Source organism: Elephas maximus, chromosome 14 (genome assembly GCF_024166365.1).
Source record: "Elephas maximus indicus isolate mEleMax1 chromosome 14, mEleMax1 primary haplotype, whole genome shotgun sequence".
Taxonomy (NCBI): Eukaryota; Metazoa; Chordata; class Mammalia; order Proboscidea; family Elephantidae; genus Elephas; species Elephas maximus.
The window spans coordinates 20,648,461-20,676,370 of record NC_064832.1 but is presented as its reverse complement, the minus strand read 5'-3'; the positions used below and the strand labels follow the sequence as shown (position 1 = coordinate 20,676,370).

The window sequence follows — 27,910 nt, the reverse complement described above, 5'->3', positions numbered from 1 at the left end:
TCCATTGTGTGAATACACCCTAATTTATTTATCCATTCATCCATTGAAGGGTACCTTGGTTGCTTCCATCTTTGTGGTATTGTAAACAGTGTTGCAATGAACATGGGTATGCATGTATCTATTCGTGTAAAGGCTCTTATTCCTCTATGATATATTCCAAGGAGTGGGATTGCTGGGTCGTATGGTAGTTCTATTTCTAGCTTTTGAAGGAAGTGCCAAATCGATTTCCAAAGTGGTTGTACCATTTTACATTCCCACCAGCAGTGCCTAAGTGTTCCAGTCTCTCCAAAACCACTTCAACATTTATTATTTTGTTTTTTGGATTAATGCCAGCCTTGTTGGGATGAGATGGTATTTCATTGTAGTTTTGATTTCCATTTCTCTAATGGCTAATGATTGTGAGCATTTCCTCATGTATCTGTTAGCTGCCTGAATGTTTTCTTTGGTGACGTGCCTGTTCCAAACCTTTGCCCATTTCTTAACTGGGCTGTCTTTTTGTTGTTGAGGTTTTACAGTATCCTATAGATTTTAGAGGTCAGAAGCTGATCGGATTTGTCATAGCCAAAAATTTTTTCCCAGTCTGTAGGCTGTCCTTTTACTCTTTTGTTGAAGTCCTTGGATGAACCTAAGTGTTTGATTTTTAGGAGCTCCCAGTCTCAGTTATCTAGTAACTCTTCTGGCGTTTGTACACTGTTAATAATGTTTTGTATGCTGCTTATGGCATGTATCAGGGCTCCTAGCACTGTCACTATTTTTTCTTCCGTGATCTATATTGATTTAGACTTTATATTTCGGTCTTTGATCTATTTTGAGTTAGTTTTTGTGCATGGTGTGAGTATGGGTCTTGTTTCATTTTTTTGCAGATGGATATCCAGTTATGCCAGCACCACTTGTTAAAGAGGCTGTCTTTTCCCCATTTAATAGACTTTGGGCCTTCGTCAAATATCAGCAGCTCATTGGTGGATGAATTTAAGCCTGGATTCTCAATTCTATTCCATTGATCTATGTATCTGTTGTTGTACCAGTACTAGGCTGTTTTGGCTACTATGGCGGTATAATAGGTTCTAAAATCAGGTAACGTGACACATCTCACTTTGTTCTTCTTTTTCAGTAATGCTATATTTATCCGGGGCCTCCTCCCTTACCATATGAAGTTGGTGATTTGTTTCTCCATCTCATTAAAAAATGTCACTGGAATTTGGATCAGGATTGCATTGAATCTGTAGACCTCTTTAGATAGAACAGACATTTTTACAATGTTCAGTCTCCCTATCCATAAGCAAGCTATGTTTTTCTATTTATGTATTCTCTTTTAGTAATGTCTTTTAGTTTTCTTTGTATAGGTCTTTTACATCTCTGGTTAAGTTTATTCTTGGGGGCTACTGTAAATGGTATTGATTTGATTTCTTCTTCGATGTTCTCTTTGTTGTTGTAGAGGAATCCAACCGCTTTTTGTATGCTTATCTTGTATCCTGATACTTTGCCGAAATTTTCTATTAGTTCCAGTAGTTTTCTTGTGGTTTAGGGTTTTCTGTGTATAAGATCATATCATCTGCAAAGAGATACTTTTACTTCTTCCTTAACAATTTGAATGCCTTTTCTTTCTTTCTCTAGCCTAACTGCTCTGGCTAGGACCTCCACCACAATGCTGAGTAAGAGTGGTGATAAAGGGCATTCTTGTCTGGTTACCATTCTCAAGGGATTTGCTCTCAGACTCCATTTAGGATGATGCTGGTTTTATATAAATGGCCTTTATTATGTTGAGAAATTTTCCTTCTACTCCTATTTAGCTGAGAGTTTTTATCACGAACGTGTGTTGGACTTAGTCAAATGCCTTTTCTGCATCAACTGATAAGATCATGTGGTTCTTTTATTTAAGTGGTAGATTACATTGATTGTTTTTCTCATCCTTGAATACCTGGTATGAATCCCACTTGGTCATTTTTTTTTTTTTTCTTTTTTTGATACATTATTGGATTCTCTATTAGCTAGAATTTTGTTGAGGATTTTTGCATCTAAGTTCAGGAGGGATATTGGTCTGTAATTTTCTTTTACCTGGTTTTGGTATCAGGGTTATGCTGGCTTCATAGAATGAGTTTGGAAGTATTCATTCCTTCTCTAATCCTCTGAAATACAATTAGCAGTAGTGATGTTAACACTTCTCTGACAGAAAAAATTCTCCAATGAAGCTGTAAGGTCCAGGGCCTTTTTTTCATCAGAAGTTTTTAAATTACCTTTTCAACTTCTTCTTTTGTTATAGGTTTATTTAGTTGTTCTACCTCTGTTTATGTTAGTTTAGGTAGGTTGTGTGTTTCTTGAAATTTGTCCATTTCCTCTAGGCTTTCAAATTTGTTAGAGTACAATTTTCCATAGTATTCTGTTATGATTTTTTAATTTCCATTGGGTCTGTTGTGATATCACCCATCTCACTTCTTGTTGGGGTTATCTACTTCCTGTCCTGTTTTTCTTGTGTCTGTTTGTCCAGTGGATTATCGATTTTGTTGATCTTTACAAAGAACCAGCTTTTGGTCTTGTTAAATCTTTCAAATGTTTTTCTGTGTTTCATTTACTTCTGCTTTAATTTTTAATATCTTCTTTCTTCTGGTGCCCAAGGGTTTCTTCTGCTGTTCTCAATTTGTTTGAGTTCTTGGGTTGATTTTTTGATTTTGGCCCTTTCTTCTTTTTGCATGTGTGCATTTATTGCTGTAAACTGACCTCTGAGCATGCTCTTGAGTGCTTTTTTTTTCTGTTAGGATACATTTTTATTCTCGTTTGATTATATGACTTTATTTCATCCTTAATTCCTTTTATAGCCCAATAGTTTTTGGGCAAGGTGTTCTTCAGGTTCCATGTCTTTGATTTTTCCTTTGTCTATTATTGATTTCTACTTTTACGGCTTCATGATCAGAAAAGATACTTTGTTTTTTTTAGATTCTATTAAGGCTTCCTTTACGGCCTAATATGTGGTCTATTCTGAAGAATATTCCATGTGCATTGGTAAAGAAAGTATACTTGGCTTATGTTGGGTGGAGTGTTCTGTATACATCTATGAGGTCAAGTTGGTTGACTGTGGCGTTTAGACCTTCTGTGTCTTTATTGAGCTTTCTTCTGAATATTCTGTCCTTTGCTGTAAGTGGCGTGTTGAAGTCTGCTACTATTATTGTGGAGCTATCTCTGCATTCAATGTCATTAGAGTCTGTTTTATGGCTTTCCATCTACTTAGGTCTTCTTTGATTTCTTTTAGTAATGTTTTATAGTTTTCTGTGTATACGTCTTTCACATTCCTGATTAAATTTATTCCCGGGTACTTTATTCTATTAGATGCTATTCTAAATGGTAATTTCTTCTTAATTTCCTTTTCCCCTTGTTTATTGCTAACATATAGAAACCCAGTTGATTTTTGTGTTATTTGTACCCACCCACTTTGCTGAATTCATTTATTAGTTCTAATACCTTTCTTGTGCATTCTTTGGGGTTTTCTATGTATAGAATCATGTTACCTGTGAAAAGAGATAAGTCTTACTTCTTCCTTCCCAATCTAGACACTGTTATTTACTTATTTATTTTCTAAGCTAACTGCTCTGGCTAGGACTTCCAGATCAATGCTGACTAGAAGTGGTGAAAGTGGGCATCCCTGTTTTGTTCCTGATCTTAATGGCAAAGCTCTCAGTCCTTCTCTATTGAATATGATGTTAGCTGTAGGCTTTTCATAAATGCCCTTAATCATAGTGAAGACATCTTTTATTCCTATCTTGTTGAGTGTTTTTACAACTGAATTTTTTAAAGGCAGTACAAATACAAGATGTTAGAGAAAGCAGTAATTTAACATAAATTACTGAACATTTCTGGAGTTAAACAAAACAAAAACCTATCTACCATCACTAAATTTAAAGACATCCATACAGGAAGTGCCAACTTTTCAGTAAATAACCTTTCTAATTTAATGAAATCATATACTTAAAACTACAGATTTAAATATAAAATTCACAATTTTAAATTCCCTTATAATTTCTATATGGCTAAATTTCAATCCCAAAGCCTATGAGAATATAATTTTGTTTTAATAAGAAGCACTTTAGAATATAATGAATTAAAAATAGCAAATGCTTAAAATTAAGTTTACAGTATATTTCAGCATGCTTAACTTCAAAACACTGCAAATGGATTTTTGTCATGGACTGAATTATGTCCCCCACAGAATGTACATATCACTTTGTCTGGGCTATGATTCCCAGTATTTTGTGATTGTCCTCCATTTTGTGATTGTAATTTCATGTTAAAAAGGATTAGGGTGGGATTGTAACACTCTTACTAAGGTCACATCCCTAGTCCAATGTAAAGGGAGTTTCCCTGTGGTGTGGCCTGCACCACCTTTTATCTTAGAAGAGATAAAAGGAAAGGAAGGAAGCAGAGAGCTGGGGGCCCCATACCACCAAGAAAGCAGTGCTGGTGCAGAGTGCATTCTTGGGACCTGGGATCCCTGTGCAGAGAAGCCACTGGTCCAGTGGAAGACTGACGAGAAGGCCAGCAGAGAGAAAGCCTTCCCCTGGAGCTGACGCCCTGAATTTGGACTTTTAGCCTACTTTACTGTGAAGAAATAAACTTCTCTTTGTTAAAGCCATCCACTTGTGGTATTTCTGTTACAGCAGCGCTAGATAATTAAGACACCTGTAAACCAACATTTATCCGGCTTACTACTTATTACATCAATATATCAATCTGTGTCTTGTTAACAGATTAAAGCTAAGAACAGACCAAGTCTCTCTGAAATTTAAATGACCACACTACTTTAAAATAATACTAATAGCTATGAGTCGGAATGGACTCGATGGCACTGGGTAACACTTACTACTAAGTGCTTACTATGGAGAAGGTAAGCTTTTAAGTACTTTACACCTACTACCTCACAACTATTACTTCCAAAACAGAACAATCTTATCCTCAGGCTTTTTACCCGTTTAATTGTTATTGTTAGGTGCCATTGAGTTGGTTCCGACCCTATGCACAACAGAATAAAACACTGCCCAATCCTGCACCATCCTCACAATTGTTGCTATGCTTGAGCCCATTGTTGCAGCCACTGTGTCAATCCATCTCGTTGAGGGTCTCCCTCTTTTTCATTGACCCTTTACTTTATCAAGCATGATGTCATTCTCTGGGGACTGATCCCTCCTGATAACATGTCCAAACTATGTGAGACATAGTCTCGCTATCCTTGCTTCTAAGAAGCATTCTGGTTATACTTCTTCTATGACAGATTTGTTCGTTCTTTTGGCAGTCCATGGTATATTCAAAATTCTACACCAATACCACAACTCAAAGGCGTCAATTCTTTTTTGGTCTTCCTTATTCACTGTCCAGCTTTCACACACATATGAGGTACCTAAAAACACCATGGCCTGGGCCAGATGCACCTTAGTAGTCCTCAGGTGACACAGTTGCTTTTTAACACTTTAACGAGATCTTCTGCAGCTGATCTGCCCAATGCAATGCATCTTTTGATTTCTTGGCTGCTGCTTCCCTGGGTGTTGACTGAGGATCCAAGTAAAATGAAATCCTCGACAACATCAATCTTTTCTCCGTTTATCATGATGTGGCTTATTGGTCCAGTTGTGAGGATTTCTGTTTTCTTTATGTTGAGATGTAATCCATACTGAAGGCTGTGGTCTTTGATCTTCATCAGTAAATGCCTCAAGTCCTCTTCACTTTCAGCAAGCAAGGTTGTGTCATCTGCGTAACACAGGTTGTTAACAAGTCTTCCTCTAATTGATGCCCCATTCTTAAATATCTTTAATTTAACTGATTTTTAATTTTAATTAAATATTTTCAATGCTTAAGCCATTATCAGTCACATTTTCTGTGACTTGTAGCCAAAGTATACATTGTTGTTAGGTGCTATTGAGTCGATTCTGACTCACAGTGGCCCTATGTACAACAGAACAAACCACTACCAGTCCTGTGCCATCCTCACAATCACTGCTATGTTTGAGCCCATTTTTGCAGGCACGTACAGGTTAAATATGCTACATAACTCCTAAAAGTAGCTAATATCTTAATAAGAGTCTATCAAGTCTAATTAGAATAAATCAAATATTTAATATCAATTAATAGATACAGCCCCCACCTATACCTCCACGAGCCTTCAAATAAGATACTCACCAGCCGTCTGTGCAGGATTTATTCCTATTCCATCTAGAAAAAAGGTGTAAAATTACTTAAGTTATTTATAAAGCTAAAGTGGTTTAATATTAACAAGAAATTTGCCAAAACAGTGCCACAATACAGAACAGTGCTATACAATTTAAATCCAAGAACAGGTAAGTTATCTTTCAAGGCTGTTGAAGCCTGTTACCAATATGCACTTATACAACACTGCTGGATTAAATAAGAGCATCTGTCATTGCAATGATCCTTTTAAATTCTATAGAAGACAGTTCTCAATTCTCCTATGCCCCATACAGTAAAAAATGTTTGTCATTTCTCCCAAAAAGCTCAAAGCACATTAAGGATGTCACTAATCTTTCCCATATGGAGCTGGGGCATAAATTTTTAAGGCTGGGGAGCCTACAAAATTATTTATTTCTGTTCCACTGACACCTGAAAGCTTACAAAACACTCTTAAGGGTTATTCATTTGTGAACTCAAAACTTTCCAGAAAGCAGGCCAGCTTTCTTTTAAAACAGAGAAACACTTCAGTGTGTCAGCATGCAGAATGTTTTAGAGTGAGAAACTCTGTCCTACCTAAGCTAACTCACACTATTGTACAACAAACCCAGAATCCCTTGGTCTATCTGAACTGCACACATACCACTGACCAGCACCATGAACATTACTTATATTCTTGAAAGATAATTAAGTACTCTATGCAATCTTTACTTCTAACCTCTTTATTTCATACTTCAGTATTTTCTCTCAGGGTTAGTTCAGTGTACTTAATTATTACCAGTATTCTAAGACATCTAGAGTTTCAGTTATAAATCTAACTAAGTAAGATTCTCATTATCACATGCCTCTAAGAACCAGCTTTCAATCAGGAAAGAAACAGCAAGGTATAAAAAAGGCGTATTACTGCTTAATTTTCTATAATCTAAAGCATTAAGCAATACAACTTTATTTACAAAAACAAAAGAAAAACTTGTTAAATAAAAAAGATGAAGTTATTTTCATTACACTAATAATCTGGTATGAAGTGACAAGGACACAAGACATTATAGTGCTACGCTACACCAAAAGCTTAAATAAGCTGAAGAGAGTTAATTATGGATAAGAGCACTGACTTCATGTTTATGATTCATTTAGAATGATATCATTAATTATATATCATTTTTATGATATCATTAATGCTGGTATAAATTTGAGGCTTTTGGTATTTAAGCCAATTTTAATTAATTTGGTTCCTTTTAAACAATTTCTATAGCTCTGAGGAAATCAAAAAATTTTAAATGAATTCTTACCATTTGTAATAATTGCACTTGTTGCTGCAGGAACTTTAAACTAAAAGGGAGAAAAAGTAAAAAAAAAAAAAAAATTATGTGTATATATATGTATTGAGTAACAATAAATAAAAGATGGTAAGGACGAGATGCATATAATCAATTCTATAATTCTAAAATGTGATTTATCTTTTAAGATAATATAATTTGCTTTCTTTAAAGAATACTGTCTTCCAAATACTGCATTTCATTCTATGACACTGCTGATTGTAAGATGATATCTTTTGTTACACGATATCAAATGAGAAAATGCCAATTAAACTATGACCCAGTGTTTACTTTTTCAGAATTAGACATATGTCACTTTTATCACATACCACCTACTTGCATAAGCAAGAAAATAATCAGAATACACTGATTAGAATATTTCTAAAATTTCCTCACAGAAATGGCAAGTTCTAAACAGGAGCTCTCATGTTTAAAAGGAGGCAGCAATAGAAGATTTTCAGGAAATAACCGAGGCTCACATTCCTTCCTCTAACACTCCTTAAATGATTGCTGACTTAAACCTAGAGCTGTAATAGTCTAATTATACCACTAGGAGGTAACTAAGGTGACGGTGCTGACCATTAGATAATTATGTAATTGTCACATGGCCGACAGTAATATTCCACTGATAAATGACACATCCTTATTTTGAAGACGTAAAAAGATGTGCTTCTGAATCAATGAAATATAGTATTGAACCTTACTGGCAACCAGAAGATTGTATTCTTCTCTTAACGTTCTAGAAGCTAGCAGTTGCCAAAGCTTGTTCATAGTTCATTTATCCAACAAATATTTATCAAGCACTCTTCGCCGTGGACTAGTTTTGTCGCCAAATATGTTTATAAAGTACTAGGTGAAATTAGTAGTCTTTCCAAAGCCTTTAATATGCTGCTAATAGGTCCCTGCACTCAATTACTAACCTCAAGTTTGGTGGTTCAAACCCATCCAGTGGCACCACGACAGAAACACCTGAGGATCTGCTTCTGTAAAGATTACGGCCAAGAAACCCTACGGAGCTTGGTTCTACTCTAACACACATGGCCCACCATGAGTCGGAAACCACTTGACTGCAACAGGTCTGGTTTTTGGTCTTATAATTTAATTCCAAGAAGGAAATAGCATATAAGGTGTTCCTCACATTTTTTGGCCAGTGACCCCATTTTTCAGACTCCCCCTCTCTCACCTCCACCATTTTACAGTTCCAGTGGGCTGGGAAAACACTTTGAAGTGTTATAAATGCTCTGAAACAGTGACATATATATAGTTGTGAAAAAAAAGAACTGAAAGCTTATTTTATATTATTAATTGAAGAATCCAATTTTAAATTAAGAACTTATTATTCATAAGAACAATTTCTTGCTACAAGATTATTTACCCAATTAAAAAATAATTTTACTCTCAATATAGTATAGTACAATCTTAACTGTAAATGTCCTTTCAAAGATTTAAACATATAATTAACAAATCTATTTTTGAGACAACCAAAAAATGTACTTCGATAACTAAATTTAAAAAATTGTTTTTAAGTTTGTAAATGTTATAATGGTAAATATAACTTTGATCAAACACCCAAATTAATTATAAGACACCTTAGACTTCTGAAACTTGAATCCTACAGTTTGTAGCTATCCTACTGAGTATTACTCTTAAATCATGTCCATTTTAAGATGAGCTATGCATTATCACATATTTTATGAACATTAAAAAACGAAAGCAACTGCTAACACATTTTTCCCCTTTTTCAATATATGGAAGCAATTGTTAAACCGAAATTTGAGAAAAGAATCACCAGCAATGTAAAATACAGTAACTACTTTTGTTTTCCAAAATACATAAATTTCTTATGTAGTCTCCTGGGTGCAAAGTGCATTTTATGCTCCTATTTTCATTTATTTTTTCAGTAGATCCCGTAAGTCCATAATTAAGGATGTTAAGAGGCTCTTCTCAGGCTTTGACAGTTGATTAGTTAGTTAAATAAACCCCCAGTTGTATGTTTGGGAATTTAATTTTTCTTTATTAAGGGAGTTTTACTATGAATTTAAACCCACAAACTCTTGGTGCTTTCAGGTCAACTTTTGTTCTCACTCAAAGATTCTAAAATGTCATCTTGTGAAAAGCCCTCTCAATAGCTGCTTGAAAGTCATATTCGAAATCTGTGACACTCATGAGTCATATTAATCACACCCAGTACACCCCAGTGCCCTCGAGTCGATTCCGACTCATTAATCACAAGCTACATTAAAACTCTGGTATGTCTTTGTGCAAATTTTAGTTTCTTTTCTACAGCATACTTCTTAGTATCTTCTTATACTTTAATTAGCAGCCCAAAATCACAAAAATACCTTTGCTTATAAATGACGGACAATAAAATAAGTATAAAACATGTATCACAACTTATCACGTCTACTTCTTTAACTGGAAATCCTGGGATTTGTTATGTCCCAGACCAAGACTACTTCCTGCAGGTGATCCAGCAGCAAAAAGTAAAGACAAGCTGTATTCAGATTTGTTTCTCATCTCTTTTTACTGATTTTTTTTGAATGAAGAATAGATCAAATTGACTATAAAACACAAACTATCCCTTTTCAATTAAATTCTGAACGAGTGCTAAATGTCATCTGTGGTACCTGCAAATAGTTTACAAGGAGCTGTGAGTATGAAGGGTTGGCTGACCATTAATCACTCCAGCACGGGGAAGGATTACAGGTTGAGCTGGGTTTTTATTTAGTTATTAAAATTATTTTTCTGAAGATTTGGAACCCAGAAAATTGAATTGGGGTTACTCTGTACTTATATAGCACTTTTAATTCTGGAAAATTTTTTATGAATGCAATCACTTAATCAAACACGAAGGCCAGGCATTAACTATGCCCATTCCACAGATTAAAAAAAATCAGGGGAGAAAGAAATTGAGGGACCTGACCCATGTCATACAGCTAATTAACGATGCAATTAAATCAGGAACCTAAGCTCCCAAGTTACATTTTGGTGCCTTTTCCACCAGGTCAAGCTCCTCTTCCAAGAGTCATGGCGAAATAGTTGTTTTATGAATGCTTCTGATGATAATTTGGGATGCAAAAATTTTATTTCTTAAAAACAGAAAACTCAAGAGGGGCGGGGCCAAGATGCCTGACTAGGTAGAAGCTACTGCGGATCCCTCTTGCAACAAAGACTCAGAAAAACAAGTGAATTGATCACATACATGACACTCTACGAACCCTGACTATCAAACACAGAACAAAAGAGTTGACCTGAGTGACAGGGGAGCAAAAAGCCATGCCCTGGAGCAGCGACTGCTTCTGGAACGGGTGCCCGCACTACAGCCTCGAGCCCTTGTGGTTCCCTGGTGCCAGAGTGGTGGGGCTGATTGTGGCTTACTGAGACGGGGCAAGCACAGGACACAGCCCTAACCCCTAACCCCCTGGAGTAACCTCGGCAGAGACTCAGACAGCGCGAGCAGGCTGCGCACTGACGCAACCGACAGGAGGAGAAATCACCGGGAAACAGCGACTGGTTTTGGAGCCTGGAGTACAGCGTCCCAACCAGAAAACCTTGGTGCTGGGCTTTGGACTAAGAGCGGAGAAGCTGATCACAGGGCTTCCTAAGACAGTGCAAGCACAGGACACAGGCCAGACCCTCGGGGGCAATCTCCACCCAGCCAGTGCCTCTGGAATCTCAGATAAAACAGTCATCACCAAACAAGATAAGTAACTTTGTCTATATTGCCTCCTGCTACTCTCTCCTATCTATTTAATCCCTGCCCTCCCTGCCCCAGGAGGCTTCATTAACATTGGAATTTCCAGGGCTGGGAGTGAAGTGCTCTGTGGTTTTTTTTTTTGTTTTTTTTTTTTCTTTTCCTTACCCATTCTCCTCTCCTGAGAGAAGCAGCTACTAATAACCCAGGGACAAAAAATCCTTCCCTGACTTCCCTAAACTGGAATTAAAACACAGAATCAGCTCCAGCCAAGCATATGAGATCCACACTCTTTGGCTTTCATCCCTACAGGAAACAAGGTAGCTATTATAATGCAAAGGCCATTCTGATAGAGATCTGACTGTAATTGTTTTAGCAAAGCAGTGGAAAGACAATTTTCCAGGTATGATACCTCTCTACCTATTAAACAGAGCCCTCACTGATCCACAGGGGGGAACTGAGGGCTGAAGCTCCACCCACACCACCTAGCCACCTGCTAAAGGGTCTGAGGATAGTGATGCCTACCAATCTTTAGAGGTACAAGCATTGGGTGCCTAAGGTACAGCTACACAGCCCACCCACCAGAGTGCTCTAGGAATAGAGACACACCTACCTCACTGGCACCTGGGGGAAGGCTGTCAGCATCCTGCCCTCCTTCGTGTGTAACCCCCTGCCGCTACTAGAATCTGGTGCACACAACTATCACCACTACTCCTCTAAGTTAACAAGTGATAGTCTACACCACACACTTGGTGACCCAAATTCAGAACACCTAAGCTGATTCTATTCAAGAATAGTGAATGGACTCTTAGGCTTATATATCTGGTAAGAGCTCAAACTAGCTGGTAACAGGATATAAGTGATTCAAAGGCTACAACACTCAAGATAGCAAAATCTAGTAGCCCATCTGGGTATACTGAAACAGAACAAAACAAGAAGACAAGACTCAGTGAGCAAATACAAAAGAAATCATTACAATATCTTATAGATGGCTCAGAGACAGCAGTCGATATCAAATCACATAAAGAAGCAGAACATGATTGCTTCTACAACTCCCCAAATTAAAGAATCAAAATCTTTCCCAAATGAAGATACAATCCTGGAATTGTCAGATGCAAAATATAAAAAACTAATATACAGAATGCTTCAAGACATCAGGGATGACCTCAGAAACGAAATAAGGCAATCTACAGAAAAAGCCAAGGAACACACTGATAAAGCAGTTGAAGAAATCAAAAAGATTATTCAAGAACACAGTGGAAAAATTAAGAAGCTGCAAGAATCCATAGAGAGACAGCATTCAGAAATCCAAAAGATTAACAGTAAAACTACAAAATTAGAAAACTCAATAGGAAGAGGAGCAGAATCGAGGAATTGGAAGTAGAGTGGGGGAGCTGGAGGATAAGGCAATTGACACCAATATAGTTGAATAAAAATCTGATAAAAGAATTAAAAAAAATGAAGAAACCCTACGAATCATGTGGAACTCTATCAAGAAAATTAACTTGCGTGTGACTGGAGCTCCAGAACAGGGGGAGATAACAGAAAATACAGTGAGAATAGGTGAAGATCTTTTGGCAGAAAACTTCCCTGGAATCGTGAAAGACAAAAGGATATCTATCCAAGGTACTCATCGAAACCCATACAAGATTGATACAGAAAGAAAATGACCAAGGCATATTATCATCAAACTTGCCAAAACCAAAGATGAAGAGAAAACTTTAAAAGCAGTCAGGGACAAAAGAAAAGTCACCTACAAAGGAGAATCAGTAAGAATAAGTTCAGACTGCTCAGCAAAAACCATGCAGACAAGGCGGCAATGGGATGACATATATAGAGCACTGAAGGAAAAAAACCGCCAGCCAAGAATCATATATCCAGAAAAACTCTCTCAAATATGAAGGTGAAATTAAAACATTTGCAGATAAGCACAGCTTATAGAATCTGCAAAAACGAAACCAAAGCTACAAGAATTACTAAAGGAAATTCTTTGGTCAGAAAATCAATAATATCAGATGCCAACACAAGGTCACAGAACAGAACATCCTGATATGAACTCAAATAGGGCAATCACAACAAAATCAGATAAATAAAAAAGAAAAAAATGCTCAAAACAGGGAATCATTGAAGTCATTATTTTACATAACGAAAAGACGACAATAAAAAAAAAATCCTCATAACAGGGAATCATTGAAGTCATTATGCAAAAGATTACAAAAATAAAAAAAAAGGACTAAATACAGGAGGCATAAATCTTGCATATGGAGAGGAAAACAAGGTGATATAGGACGATACAAGATAGGATTTTACTTAGAAAAATAGGGGTAAATATTAAGGTAACCAAAAAGATGTCTAACAATTCCATTCTTCAAAATAAAAACCAAGAAAAACATAACTATTCAGCAAACATAAATTCAACTACTATGAAAATAAGGAACACACAATTCACAAAAACTTCTCAGCACAAATAAGTGGAAAAATGAAATTGTCAAGAACATACAAAAAAAAAAGCATCAAAATGCTAGCACTAAACTCATACTTATCTATAATTACACTGAATGTAAATGGACTAAATGCACCAATAAAGAGACAGAGTCTCAGACTGGATAAAAACACACGATCCGTCTCTATGCTGCCTACAAGAGACACACCTTAGACTCAGAGACACAAACAAACTAAAACTCAAAGGATAGAAAAAAATATATCAAGCAAACAACACTCAAAAAAGAGCTGGAGTGGCAGTATTAATTTCTGACAAAATCAACTTTAAAGTTAAATCCACCACAGAAGATAAAGAAGGACATCACATAATGATTAAAGGGACAATTTACCAGAAAAGATAACCATATTAAATATTTATAAACCCAATGACAGGGCTGCAAGATACATAAAACAAACTTTAACAGAATTGAAAAGTGAGATAAACACCTCCACAATAATAGTAGGAGAATTCAACACACCACTTTCGGAGAACGATAGGACTTCCAGTAAGAAGCTCAATAGAGACACAGAAGATCTAATTGCTACGACCAACCAACTGGAACTCATAGACTTATACAGAACACTCCACCCAAGAGCTGCAAAGTATACTAGTGCACATGGAACATTCTCTAGAATAGACCCCATATTAGGTCATAAAACAAACCTTTGCAGAATCCGAAACATCGAAATATTACAAAGCATCTTCTCAGACCATAAGGCTATAAAAGTAGAAATCAGTAACAGAAAAATCAGGGAAAGGAAATCAAATACTTGTAAAATGAACAATACCCTGCTCATAAAAGACTGGGTTATAGAGGACATTAAGGAGGGAATAAAGAAATTAATAGGATGCAACAAGAATGAAAACACTACCTATCAAAACCTCTGGGACACAGCAAAAGCAGTGCTCAGAGGTCAATTTATATCCATAAATGCACACATACACAAAGAAGAAAGAGCCAAAATCAGAGAACTGTCTATACAACTTGAACAAATAGAAAGTGAGCAACAAAAGAATCCATCAGGCACCAGAAGAAAACAAACAGTAAAAATTAGAGCAGAATTACATGAATTAGAGAACAGAAAAACAACTCAGAGAGTTAATAAGACCAAAAACTGGTTCTTAGAGGAAATTAACAAAATTGATAAACCACTGGCCAGACTGACTAAATACAAGAAACAACCCGAATAAGAAATGAGATGGGCCATATCACAACAGACCCAACTGAAATTAAAAGAATCATATCAGATTACTAACAAAAATTATACTCTAATTTGAAAACCTAGAAGAAATGGATGAATTCTTAGAAACACATTACCTACCTAAACTAACACAATCAGAAGCACAACAACTAAATAGACCCATTAAAAAAAAAAAAGATATTGAAAAGGTACTCAAAAAACCAACCAAAAAAAGCCCTGGCCCGGATGGCTTCACTGCAAGAGTTCTACCAAACTTTAAAAGAAGAGTTAACACCACTACTTCTAAAGGTTTTCATAGCATAGAAAAGGATGGAATACTACCTAACTCATTCTATGAAGCCAGCATATCCCTGATGCCAAAACCAGGTAAAGACACCGCAAAAAAAGAAAATTACAGACCTATGTCCCTCATGAACATAGATGCAAAAATCCTTAACAAAATTCTAGCGAATAGAATTCAACAACATATTAAAAAAAATAATCCACCACCACCAACTAGGATTTGTACCAGGTATGCAAGGTTTATTAAATATTAGAAAAACAATTACTGTAATCCAGCATACAAATAAAACGAAAGACAAAAACCACATGATCTTATCAACTGATGCAGAAAAGGCATTTGACAAAGTCCAACACCCATTCATGATAAAAACTCTCAGCAAAATAGGAATAGAAGGAAAATTCCTCAACATAATAAAGGGCATTTATACAAAGCCAACAGTCAACATCATCCTAAATGGAGAGAGCCTGAAAGCATTTCCCTCGAGAGAATGGGAAGCAGACAAGGATGCCCTCCATCACAACTCTTATTCAACATTGTGCTAGAGGTCCTGCCCAGAGCAATTAGGCTAGACAAAGAAATAAGGGCATCCGGATTGGCAAGGAAGAAGTAAAATCATCTCTATTTGCAGATGACATGATCTTATACACAGAAACCCTAAGGAATCCTCCAGAAAACTGCTGAAACTAATAGAAAAGTTTGGCAGAGTTTCAGGTTACCAGATAAACATACAAACATCACTTGGATTCCTCTATATCAACAAAAAGAACATGGAAGAGGAAATCACCAAATCAATGCCATTCACAGTAGCCCCCAATCTTACCAAAGATGTAAAAGACCTATACAAAGAAAACTACAAAGTTCTACTGTAAGAAACTAAAAGGCACCTACGTTAAGTGGAAAAACACACCTTGCTCATGGATAGGAGGACTCAACATAGTAAAAATGTCTATTGTATGACAAGCCATCTATATATACAATGCACTTCCGATCCAAATTCCAATGTCATTTTTTAATGTGATGGAGAAACAAACTACCAACTTCATATGGAAAGGAAAGAAGCCCCGGAAAAGTAAAGCATTACTGAAAAAGAACAAAGTGGGAGGCCTCACTCTACCTGATTTCAGAACCTATTATACAGCCACAGTAGTCAAAACAGCCTGGTACTGGTACAATAACAGGCACACAGACCAATGGAACAGAATTGAGAACCCAGATATAAATCCATCCATATACGAGCAGCTGATATTTGACAAAGGCCCAGTGTCAGTTAATTGGGGAAAAGATAGTCTTTTTAACAAACGGTGCTGGCATAACTGGATATCAATCTGCAAAAAAATGAAACAGGACCCACACCTCACACCATGCACAAAAACTAACTCCAAATGCATCAAAGACCTAAACATAAAGACTAAACAATAAAGATCATGGAAGAAAAAATAGGGACAACCTTAGAAGCCCTAATACAAGGCATAAACAGAGTACAAAACATTACTAAATATGACGAAAAGAAACCAGATAATTGGGAGCTCCTAAAAATGAAACACCTATGCTCATCTAAAGAGTTAACCAAAACAGTAAAAAGACCACCTACGGACTGGGAAAGAATTTTCAGCTATGACATCTCTGACCATCGCTTGATCTCTAACATCTATATGATTCTGTTAAAACTCAACCACAAAAAGACAAACCCAATTCAAAATTGGGCAAAGGATATGAACATGCACTTCACTAAAGATACTCAGGCGGCTAACAGATACATGAGAAAATGCTCTCGATCATTAGCCATTAGAGAAATGCAAATTAAAACTACGATGAGATTCCATCTCACTCCAACAAGGCTGGCATTAATCCAAAGAACACAAAATAATAAATGCTGGAGAGGCTGTGGAGAGACTGGAACACTTATACACTGCTGGTGGGAATGTAAAATGGTACAAGCACTTTGGAAAGCGATCTGGCATTTCCTTAAAAGGCTAGAAAGAGAAGTACCTTACGACCCGCAGTCCCACTCCTCGGAATATATCCTAGAGAAATAAGAGCCTTTACAAGAACAGATATATGCACACCCATGATTACTGCAGTACTGTTTACAATAGCAAAAAGATGGAAGCAACCAAGATGTCCATCAACAGACGAATGGATAAATAATGGTATATTCACACAATGGAATACTACGCATCAATAAACAACAGTGATGAATCTGTGGAACATTTCATAACATGGAGGAACCTGGAAGGCATTATGCTGAGTTAAATTAGTCAGACGCAAAAGGACAAATATTGTATAAGACCACCATTATAAGATCTTGAGAAACAGATTAAAGTGAGAAGAACACATTCTTTTGTGGTTATGAGGGGGGAAGGGAGGGAGAGTGGGAGAGGGTTATTTACTGATTAGACAGTAGATAAGAACTACTTTAGGTGAAGGAAAGGACAACACTCAACACAGGGGAGGTCAGCTCAACTGGACTGGACCAAAAGCAAGGAAGTTTCCTGAATAAATTGAATGCTTCGAAGGTCAGCGGAGCAAGGGCAGGGGTTTGGGGAGTATAGCTTCAAGGGACATCTATGTCAATTGGGAAAACAAATTCTATTAAGAAAACATTCTGCATCCCACTTTGAAGTGTGGCATCTGGGGTCTTAAATGCTAACAAGCGGCCATCTAAGATGCATCAATGAGTCTACCCACCTGGATCAAAAGAGAATGAAGAACACTAAGGTCACAAGGTAATTATGGGCCCAAGAGACACAAAGGGTCACATGAACTAGAGATTACATCATCCTGAGACCAGAAGAAGGAGACAGTGCCCAGCCACAACTGATGACTGCCCTGGCAGGGAGCATAACAGAGAACCCCTGAGGGAGCAGGAGAACAGTGGGATGCAGACCCCAAATTCTCATAAAAAGACCAGACTTAACGGTCTCACTAAGACTAGAAGAATCCTGGCGGTCATGGTCCCCAACCTTCTGATGGCCCAGAATAGGAACCATTCCCGAAGCCAACTCATCGGATGGATTGGACTGGACAATGGATTGCAGAGAGATGCTGATGAAGAGTGAGCTATTTGCATCAGGTGGACACTTGAGACTGTGTTGGCATCTCCTGTCTGGAGGGGAGATGGGAGGGTAGAGAGGGTTAGATACTGGCAAAACGGTCACAAAAGAAGAGACTGGAAGGAGGGAGCAGGCTGACTCATTAGGGGGACAGTAAGTGGGAGTATGTAGTAAGGTTACCTGTGAGAGACTGACTTGATTTGTAAGCTTTCACTTAAAGAACAATAAAAATTATTAAAAAAAAAAAAACTCAAACATATTTTAAGAAACTAACAAACATTAGACACTTTTAAAAACATGTGCTCGTTATTAAAAAACTGGAAAAATATAATAAAGATTTAAAAAAAAATTAACAAACCTTGTAATTCCAGAATCAAAGCTAGTAAAAATACAAGATTCAGAGCACAGTGCGATATATTTTTTTTCCAAAAAATTTACATATCAATGGTGCCTTTTCAATTTCAATACAAATTCTTCTCTTAATTTTCATTTTTCTTCTATGTGTAAATGAGTCTTAATTTTCTGATAGACTAAATCAAAACCAAAATTGCTACAGGCAAGTTGATTCTGACTCCTGGCAACCCCATGTGTTACAGAGTAGAATTTCTCATAGGATTTTCTTGGCCATAATCTTTACAGAAGCAGATAGCCAGGTCTTTCTTTCATGGCAGCACTGGGTGGGTTCGAACTGCCAACCTTTAGGTTAGTGGCTGAGAGCAAACTGCACCACCCAGGGACCTCTGATAGTATAAATCCAATGACTGATTAATCCATATGGAAATGGGGATAAAGTGTATCATGATGTAAAGATTTTTGATACATGTGGCCAAACTGCATTCTGTAAAGGTTGTTACCATTTCCATACTTACTTCTTCTGCTGCAAACTTCAACACTGCTGTGAAAGGCGTATTTTCAGGAACACTGAGTCTGCAAGAAGAATTAAAAAGAACCCAAAAAACAAGTTGTTTTTTAAACCTTTTGTTCCTTATTTCAGCTACTGTAGCAGACCTGGACAAAGCTGTCTTTTGAGTATGAAGGCTGGGTATTTTTATTTCACATTACACTCATTCACTCTAAAGAGAGAGAGAATATAAAAATTAGCTTTATAGCTGAGACGGTGCCCCCCACCTGAAAATTAACAACCCATGTAGCTGTAGATTTATACGCTTCCAAAGCTTTGGAACAAACCAGTCTTCTATATGGGCTGTTGTCTGTTTCCATGATAGATTTCAAGAAGTATGTCTCCCCTTAGTCAAGATACTTTATCTTCTACAGATCTGGTCTGAACTTTCCCCCAGATGAAGTAATGTTACCATTTTCATAAGTAGAGGCTACCTGGGGACCATTGTAGGATCATAAACATTTTCACAAACCCACCTGCGATTTCTTCAGAGTCATATCTAAAATAGGAAATGAAGTCAACAAAAAATGACCATATTCACTGAAATACTAAAAATGAGGTAAGTGTACTACCTTTTACATCATCATTTGACAAAGGGTTTACCACAGTCAGAAATACTGTTTTGGACAAAGATGCATGATTTTGCTGACATGCAAGTACATTAAAGACTGTTCATAAACTTAGTTCTTTTTTTAATAATTTAGCGCCAGGGTCAATCTGGGTGATGTTTCCAATTTAAAAAAAAAAAAGCATTATACCCTAAGAAAACACCAGACACAGGACATAGTAAGAGGTTAAAAAAAGAAAACGTAAAATAAAAAAATAAGGTCTCTAATGTAAAGTAAATTACAATGATTAAAGAAAAAAAAAAAAACCAAGATCTCTTTCAAAATAGGAAAAAGACTGCAAAACTAACATTTCTTTTTATAACTTCTCTATTACCATTCATATTTTTTTTTAAGGTCTTAATACCAGCTACTGTTAACATTCTCATGTATATGACCAATTTTTTCAACTTGTTTGCAGATCTCTAAATATAAAAATCATTATATCTACTACAGCATGTATCTACTTCCAGAAAGAAAAGCGTGAATAGACTTGTCTGCCCCCATTCCAACCAAACCAAAAAAAAAGTGAAAAAGAGTATCAGTTTTTTTTCCTTTGCCTTTCTCTCTTTTTTGGAAAGGTCAAGAGAATAAAAACACAATCCTAAAGTATAGTCATTTTTTAAAAAATTACCTAATAAATTGGTAACATGATAATTTATAAACCAAAGACTAAAAGTACTTTGCAAGGATTTCAGAATGTATCTATTGTTTAAAATCTAAGACTCTTTTCCTAAAATTCTGCTTCCAAAAAGAGTACTTCTAAAATCCACTTTACAATTGGAGAATTGATGAGCTGAAATAAATTTCTACTTGTATTAAGTTGGTGAGACTCTTCACAAAAAAGACAGTAAAATATACATGAAAACTTATATTTTATATGTGTTCTAAATGGCAGAAAATGAGAGGGACTGAGAGCGGCTCCAATTCTGTAGTCCTCGTCTATATTTGAGAAACTGTTGTGTTTGCCAGTCAGTATAATTTTGTAAAACTGGCACTTGTGTTGTACTGGTATTTTGAAAAACAAACAGGAACTCTCCTGGATGTTAAAGTGCATATTTAAAGCAAATTACTGGCAACATTTGTTCTTTTAATATATATTCCATATAAAAAGAACTACAGTACAACTTGAACAGTGTTATTATAAAGAATAAAAAAAAAAGTGCTATAACAAACTAGTAAGGGGAAAATATAGACTCTAGGCAATTAAAAAAATCTTCACAGAGGCGGGATTTGGATTATTAAAAAAAAAAAAAAAAAGCTACGTCCCTCATACTTTGGACATTTTATCAGGAGGGACCAGTCCTTGGAGAAGAGCAATATGCTTGGTAAAGCAGAAGATCAGTGAAAAAGAGGAAGACCCTCAATGAGATGGATTGACACAGTGGCTGCAACAATGGGCTCCAGCATAGCAACTCTTGTGAGGGTGGCACAGGACCAGGCAGTGTCTCATTCTGTTGTACACACGGTTGCTATAAGTCCGAACTGACTCCATGGTACCTAACAACAACGTATGTAGTATTAAGTTTATAAATGTGATGGAAAGATCAGGGAATTTCTCTGATGGCTTGGGAACAGGGGAAAATGGGTCTTAAGAAGTCTAACAGATATGGAAAAAAACAAATCCCTTCAGAGAATAAGAAGGAGAGTACACAAATTCAGGGTACACAAATTCAGGGAATATAGTAGGTAGCTGGATACACTTGAGTGCAATCATGAATCTTACATGTAACTCACTCAGACTGATCGTGTAATGTGCTCTGGCAACAACCAGTTATGTATAGAAAACACAAGTTGTTGGGTTTAGAGCTGGTGTTTCATCAAGCACTTCCTAAGACCCATTTTCCTCTATTCCCAAGCCATCAGAGAGAAATTCATCTTTCTATTACCACATTTATAAATTTACTACTATATCTACTAACCCATGTTTCTTTTTCCATCCTGTTAGAATGAGAAACATGACTTTACTCCTGTAAAAAACCAACTGTCCCACTTGGGCTCTGGAACCCATCCATTTTATTCTCAAGATTCAAAGAGATGGAGTTCAGACTCCTCTCTCATCATCACTGATCTCTCCTGCAGTGGTAGATTATTCTCATCAATGTGGAAACATACTCTAGAAGAGGGAGGAAAAAGGAGTTGGCGGTGCCAGAGTTGAGCGTGTTTTCAGGAGTGATTTAAAGATGGACCCAGAACTCCAAGCTGAATAAAGAGTACAGACATGGGGTAAAGTGTGTGTGTGTGGGGGGGACACGGTAATCATAAATTAAAAAAACAGTGTGATCAATGGCTTATTAGAAGAAACATTGCTGCAGACAAGATAGTAAAGTCAGTTGGGAGGGGAGAATGGAGTTACCCGTAATAATAGTGCTTGAAAATGACATTTTGGAGATGACAAGGTTCTCGCCCCTGACCTAAGGCAGGAAAGGGATCATTTGAGAATGAAAACATCAAGGGGGTTGGGAGGTGGCATGGGCCATGGATGGGCTACTCAACTCACTGACACTTGATATCTGCTACTATCAGTTCAGTCATCCATAAAATTCTATTGTATTCCTGTTCTTTGCTATATTTCATTTGACTTCCGGCTGCAATAATCTCAGGAGTATTTACTTAAAATCACAGAAAGGTCCAAATGAGTATGTGGTTGGACTACTACAACTCCATCACCTCAACTACCAAGGATATGAAAAAGCCTTGCATAGTAAAGCCGTCATGTTTTCGCATTTCCCATTCCTAATAAAAGCTCTTTATTAAGTCCCAACATAGGAAGTTATCCCCTGAAGCACATTACTTTGTGATCCCCAAATGAAGAATGCACTCACACAACAAAAATCAGGAGTCTGACAGTAACAGCCATTCAAGGTTTCTGAGCCTGGACTGTAAGGTCTCCCTAACTTCCTCTAACAGCTGGCAAAGAAGAACTGTTCAAGAGTCCCGACAGCTTGCCAGAGCCCCATCCATGCGTCCCCCACTCCACTCCACGCAGAGAGAACGCGAGCGAAGCTCGCCGCCAGCAGAGCCGCTCCCGTCCTCACCCCACACCCTCGCGAAGGGCAAGTTGACACGTCGGGGTGCGGGCCGGGCCCCCCCCTCCCCCGGCCCGGCCCCCCTCCGCCCCCGGCCCGGCCCCTTCAGCCCCAAGAGGCCCACCAGGGCGCGGCCACTCACACTTTGTACGGCAGCCGCGGGTCCGACGTGAGCGTGATCTTAAAGGAAACCTTCGACCTGAGGAGGACAGAGGGACAGAGTTAGGTTCGTGCAGCGGGGCCGGGAAGCAGGGCGGCTGGTGAGTAAATACGTACATGATGAGCCACCGGAACGCAGCCCTGAGCGCCTCCGCTTCTCCGCCGGCTAGGGCGCCCCGCACCCAGGCCACGTCTCCCTCACGGGCTGGGGACCTCCAAAGCTGCTGCTGTCCAAGATAGTGCCTGACAGGGGCCTCCAGACGTTCAAGTTAGGTGAAGTCTTCATGTTACAAACAGCTAATATTTCTACATTAATACCTTAGAGACTAAAGTATGGACCCTGTGAAGCGACTAGTTCCCCAAGCGCCGTTATTTACTGCAGCATTTTTAGTCAGGCAGTGCAAGCGTGGTATAGGCAGGCGGCCTCTAGGCCCCAGAGGGCAGGTTGTGGCGGAAGTAAACGAGCCGAGAAACAGGCGGCAGGGCCACTTGGAGCGGAAGGCGGGGCAGGGGCGGGGCGGGGGAGCGGAGAGGGGCGGGGCCCTCGATAGACACGCGCCCGTGTTGCTAAGGCAACCTGCTCTCAGTTCCGGCCATTGATTCTCCACAAACGAATCTTAATCCGCCGTAGTATTCGTATTCTGCCTTTCCAGCAAACCGACCCTGCTATTCTCATATTTTTTCCTTTACACTTTACTCTCCATTACTGATTTCTGACTAATTTTTAGCACATAACAGAGTTATCACAGTAACAGATTAACAGAGACGACACTACCTGTTTTAGGCGTGTGCTAGGGTTGGTGAGAAAGACGACTAGGATCCTTCCTGTCCCTTGAAGAACTTGGCGTCTAGTTGGGAAGACCGACCCAGAAACAGACGATTTCAATAGTTTGTGATGTGATCTAATAGGATTAAGCACAGGGCGCCTAGTTGCCAATCGTCAAACACATGTATTTAGTTTAACGACAAATTCTCAACTTATTCTATGTGCTAGGCTCTAAGCAAAAAGCTGGGGTTCCCCAGATGAGTAAAACAGGTGCCAGCCTTCTGAATCTAACAGCCAGAGGTTCTTGTACTGAGAAAACAGAAGTCTGCATGTCCTCTATTTCCAAATCTGAGCATCGGTGTTTGGAAAAGAAACATCCCTCTCACGATGATTGTAGCGCGCTGTTGCAGACCATTGCAGTTAATACGCAAAATGGGCGCTAACGCAGTAGGGGGGATCCAGTTAATCTTCGGTGTACGTGTTAGGTTCTTAAGGGGAGATAGCTAGGAGAGGACTAGAAGGAACTGCAGTGGGTGTGCTGAAGACCAATTGCAAATTTGCCATAATTTTGTAGCAGGCTGCTCTTCTACGGCGTGATCTCCCCAAGGTTCTCCTTTTGGTTGCAGGAAAGCGGAAGCGTTACCCAACCCAAAAACGCAGTGCCGCCTAGTCAATTCCGACTCACAGCGACCCTATAAGACAGAGTAGAACTGCCCCATAGAGTTTCGAAGGAGCGCCTGGCCGATTTGAACTGGCGACACTTTGGTTAGCAGCCGTAGTACTTAACCACTACGCCACCAGGATTTATGTTTTTTAAATGTTTTATTGTGCGTTAGGAAACCCCGGTGGAGTAGTGGTTAAGAGCTCCGCGGCTAACCAAAAGGTCGGCAGTCTGAATCTACCGGGCGCTCCTTGGAAACTCTGGGGGACGGTTCTACTCTGTCTTACAGGGTTGCTATGAGTTGGAATTGACTTGACGGCAAGTTTTTTTTTTTTTTTTTTTTTTTAATTGTGCATAAGGTGAAAACTTACGGAGCAAATTAGTTTCCCATTCCACAGTTTTTGTCCATAATGTGTTCCATGACATTGGTTTCATTCCCCACAAGAAACTGTCGTTTTCAGTTACGGTGGAGTCTGGACTGTAACCTCGTGTACAAGAGAAGCAAAGGTTGCCCGGTTCTGTGCCATATTCACAATTGGTGGTATTGTGACCTTAACACTCCCCAGCAGGTTTTCTCCTTTTCAAAGTGGGTGACTGAGAACTTGACATAACTAACGCTATGTGATCCAATAGTTTTTCTCCTTCCTCTGTCTGCCTTCTCCTTTCCACATACCTCTGTTAAAGACTTAGTTTTGATCTGATGCACATAACTTTGTTCTTTGTTTTGATCTGATGCTAATAACTTTGTTTTGGTCTGTCCAGCCATCTGTGACTTACGACCCCCACAGGGAAATTAGAGCCCAGATGTCTGACATGTTTATATTTAGCCTGATAAGATGTACGGCATGTATCTCTTTAGTCTGATAAAGAGTCTCTTGTCACTACCTTGTAATGAATAACTCCTCCAGCCATGCCATCTGTGGTCTACAAAGACACTTCTAACCCTTGTAAAAATTCTATATAAGCTCTAATGTAAAATTATTTTTTATAGTAGTTTAGCTTAGTCATCTTTTTTCTATTGCCTTTTTTCCCCCCACAATCCTCTAAGAGGAGACATAAGGTTCTGATGAGAAAATTGCATCCCCGGTATTGTCACTTCCTAAATAAACTTTCTCTTTCTGACTTGGAGTAGGTTTCACTGGCTCCACTGCCTCGGGTCATAGACCCTAATCCAGCAACAGTATGCTTAAGTCTATTGTTGAGACCACTACGTACTTTGAGCATCTTCCAAACTAAGGGGCTCTTCTCTATACTGCATCAGGCAATATTCTGTTGTGATCCATAAAATTCTCATTGGCTAGTCTGTCTTAGTCTGGAAGTTCCACTGAAACCTGCCCACCATGGCCAACCCTGCTGTTCTTTGAAATACTGGTGGCATCATTTCCAGGATCACAGCAACACATAAGCCACTACCGTATGACAAACTGATAGATGGATGGTGCTGTAGCATAGAAGAGCTCCAAGGTTCTCATGTTATTTGTTGTCATCTTCACTTTTTAAAGTGTAAATCTTTCCATATGTATAGAAAGATGGACACAAATATTGGTTAATAGATTGGGGATCAACATTATAGCTTTAAGAGCAGAAAGGATGAAATTGTGAGTGTAACTCACATTTTTGAGAATGGCTTTTTTGAAAATGGCGATGCAGAGGGAGTTACTAATTCTGTCTACCTGATGTCAGCTAGCCAGATAGCAAAGGAAGATCAATGTTTATACTTACTCCCTATATTTCTAAGAATACCTATTAAGTATTTTTAAGCACAGTTCGTATCATGCTATTTACGGTTTGGTTTCTGCTCATGCATAAAAGCATGTGGCAAAATCCTAAAGGGAAAAATAATTTTGATCAAATTAATTTTTATTGAATTTTTAGTAAAGGCAGGATTCAACCGCAGGCAGTATAACTTCAGAACTCACATGCTTTTGCCTCTTCAGTGAATATAGTAATATAATATACTCTACCAAAATGACAAGGGAAAACACATAATATGTTCAGAAGATGTGGAAAAGTATTCTTACATGTTTAGGATTCAATCTCCCAACTCTCCTTCTGCGTGTTTGGCTCCTCATAGTCGTAATGTAATTTCTAGAGCTTCTGTGTTTTATTTTTCTTGGGACTAGAAAAAATGAATGAATTTATTTATATTCAGCATTTTTTTTTTCAAACTTTGCTAAGACATTTTAAATCGGGAAATGTATAGCAAAAGAAGAACCTTCTTATTTATTGAAAAATTAAAGAGCTGAAGTACAGATAGTGTCTGTAAACAGAAGCAAACTCAGGATTTTGAGAAGTAATTGGAAAATCTAATATTTAAGACAACAAACAACACACATGGCCTGATGAGTTTAGGAAGGACTCCAATTAGTCTCGTGTTTGGAGGCAGAATGACTGTAGAAGTACAGAGTGGGACCGTATTAGAAAGCACTAAATGCTAAGGAAACATGCAAATATTCTGTTTGCAAACACATAAATTTCTCTATTAAACAAGAATTGGTAAGAAATTAAATTTACATAAGGACGAAAAACATTTGTTGACATAGTCATAAAAATTCATCTTATTAGTTATTGCTGTAGACAGCTTTAAATCAAACAGAAAACATGCTGGATTTGGATGCTAATAACAGTGTCTTCCTAATTTTTTACCATAATTTGACTGTATTTATAATTATGACTAAAACCATCTGACAGCCAAATTATATAATTGCGGAAGGGGCAATCTTAGGATCATCTTTTCCAAACTTTTTGTATTACAGAAGAGAAATTATAGCCTGATCAGTTAATAATAAATGGATTTTTAAATAGTAGTTTAAAAAGTCTTTTTTTTTTTTCTATTACTTTTTTCCCCCACAGTCACCTAAGGAAGAGGAGACGTAAGGTTCTGATGAAAAAATGATAATAATGGATAAAATTTACAAAAATTTATTTTGTGCCTGGTAATTTTTTTTATTGTGTTAAAACACTTTATACAAACGGAATCACAAAGTATAGACATTAAGCATTGATCTTAGCTGTAAGTTATAATCAATGAAAAGGAGCCTCATGCAAAGAGAAGTGATCTGATGGAAATCCTTTGCCATCAAGTCAATTCTGACTCATAGCAACTCTATAGACAGAAGCACTTGGGAATAACTAAAAGCTGTCTTGATCCCGAAATAAGGACTAGAAGTTTAGGGAATGTTTGAATTCCTTGAGCCAAAGAGAATGACGAAATAAAGGTAGGATTGGAACCAATGGTTGGCGCATAGAAAGAAAGGCCTGATGATCTATCTACTTGGAAAAATCAGTCATTGAAAACCCTATGGAGCACGATTCTGCTCTAACACACACACGGGGTTGCCCTGAATCAGAACTGACTCCAGGGCAAATGGTTGGATGGCAAAGGCCTTACAGGGAATCAGAGCTCTAAATATGCTGCACCTGGTTATCGCTGCTTTCCAATTTTTACTGAAATTGAGGAAAAAACAAGACTGTTCTTGGAAGGTTATCGGTTGACTACAAAGCCTATAAATGTGAAATTTAATTGCAAGATTTATAATATATTAACTATAGAATTTGTAAAATACCTTTATTGCAAAACCAAACCCATTGCCG

General features: G+C 37.9%; 1 protein-coding gene and 1 long non-coding RNA gene across 2 annotated transcripts in view; one reads left to right on the top strand and one right to left on the bottom strand.

Annotated features, from left to right (window-relative positions):
- Positions 1-23,116, bottom strand: part of UFM1 (ubiquitin fold modifier 1) — a 31,596-nt gene extending 8,480 nt beyond the window's left edge. The window contains exons 1-5 of the mRNA XM_049853381.1: positions 23,007-23,116; positions 22,873-22,929; positions 19,065-19,122; positions 7,455-7,494; positions 6,160-6,192 (exon numbers count right to left, since the gene is read on the bottom strand). Coding sequence (XP_049709338.1) covers positions 6,160-6,192; positions 7,455-7,494; positions 19,065-19,122; positions 22,873-22,929; positions 23,007-23,008 — 190 coding nt within the window. The 5' untranslated portion in view covers positions 23,009-23,116. The remainder of the gene's footprint in view (positions 1-6,159; positions 6,193-7,454; positions 7,495-19,064; positions 19,123-22,872; positions 22,930-23,006) is intronic.
- The window catches only part of LOC126058313 (uncharacterized), a 79,470-nt gene continuing 74,439 nt past the window's right edge, over positions 22,880-27,910 (top strand). The window contains exon 1 of the long non-coding RNA XR_007513181.1: positions 22,880-22,990. This is a non-coding gene — a long non-coding RNA (uncharacterized LOC126058313). The remainder of the gene's footprint in view (positions 22,991-27,910) is intronic.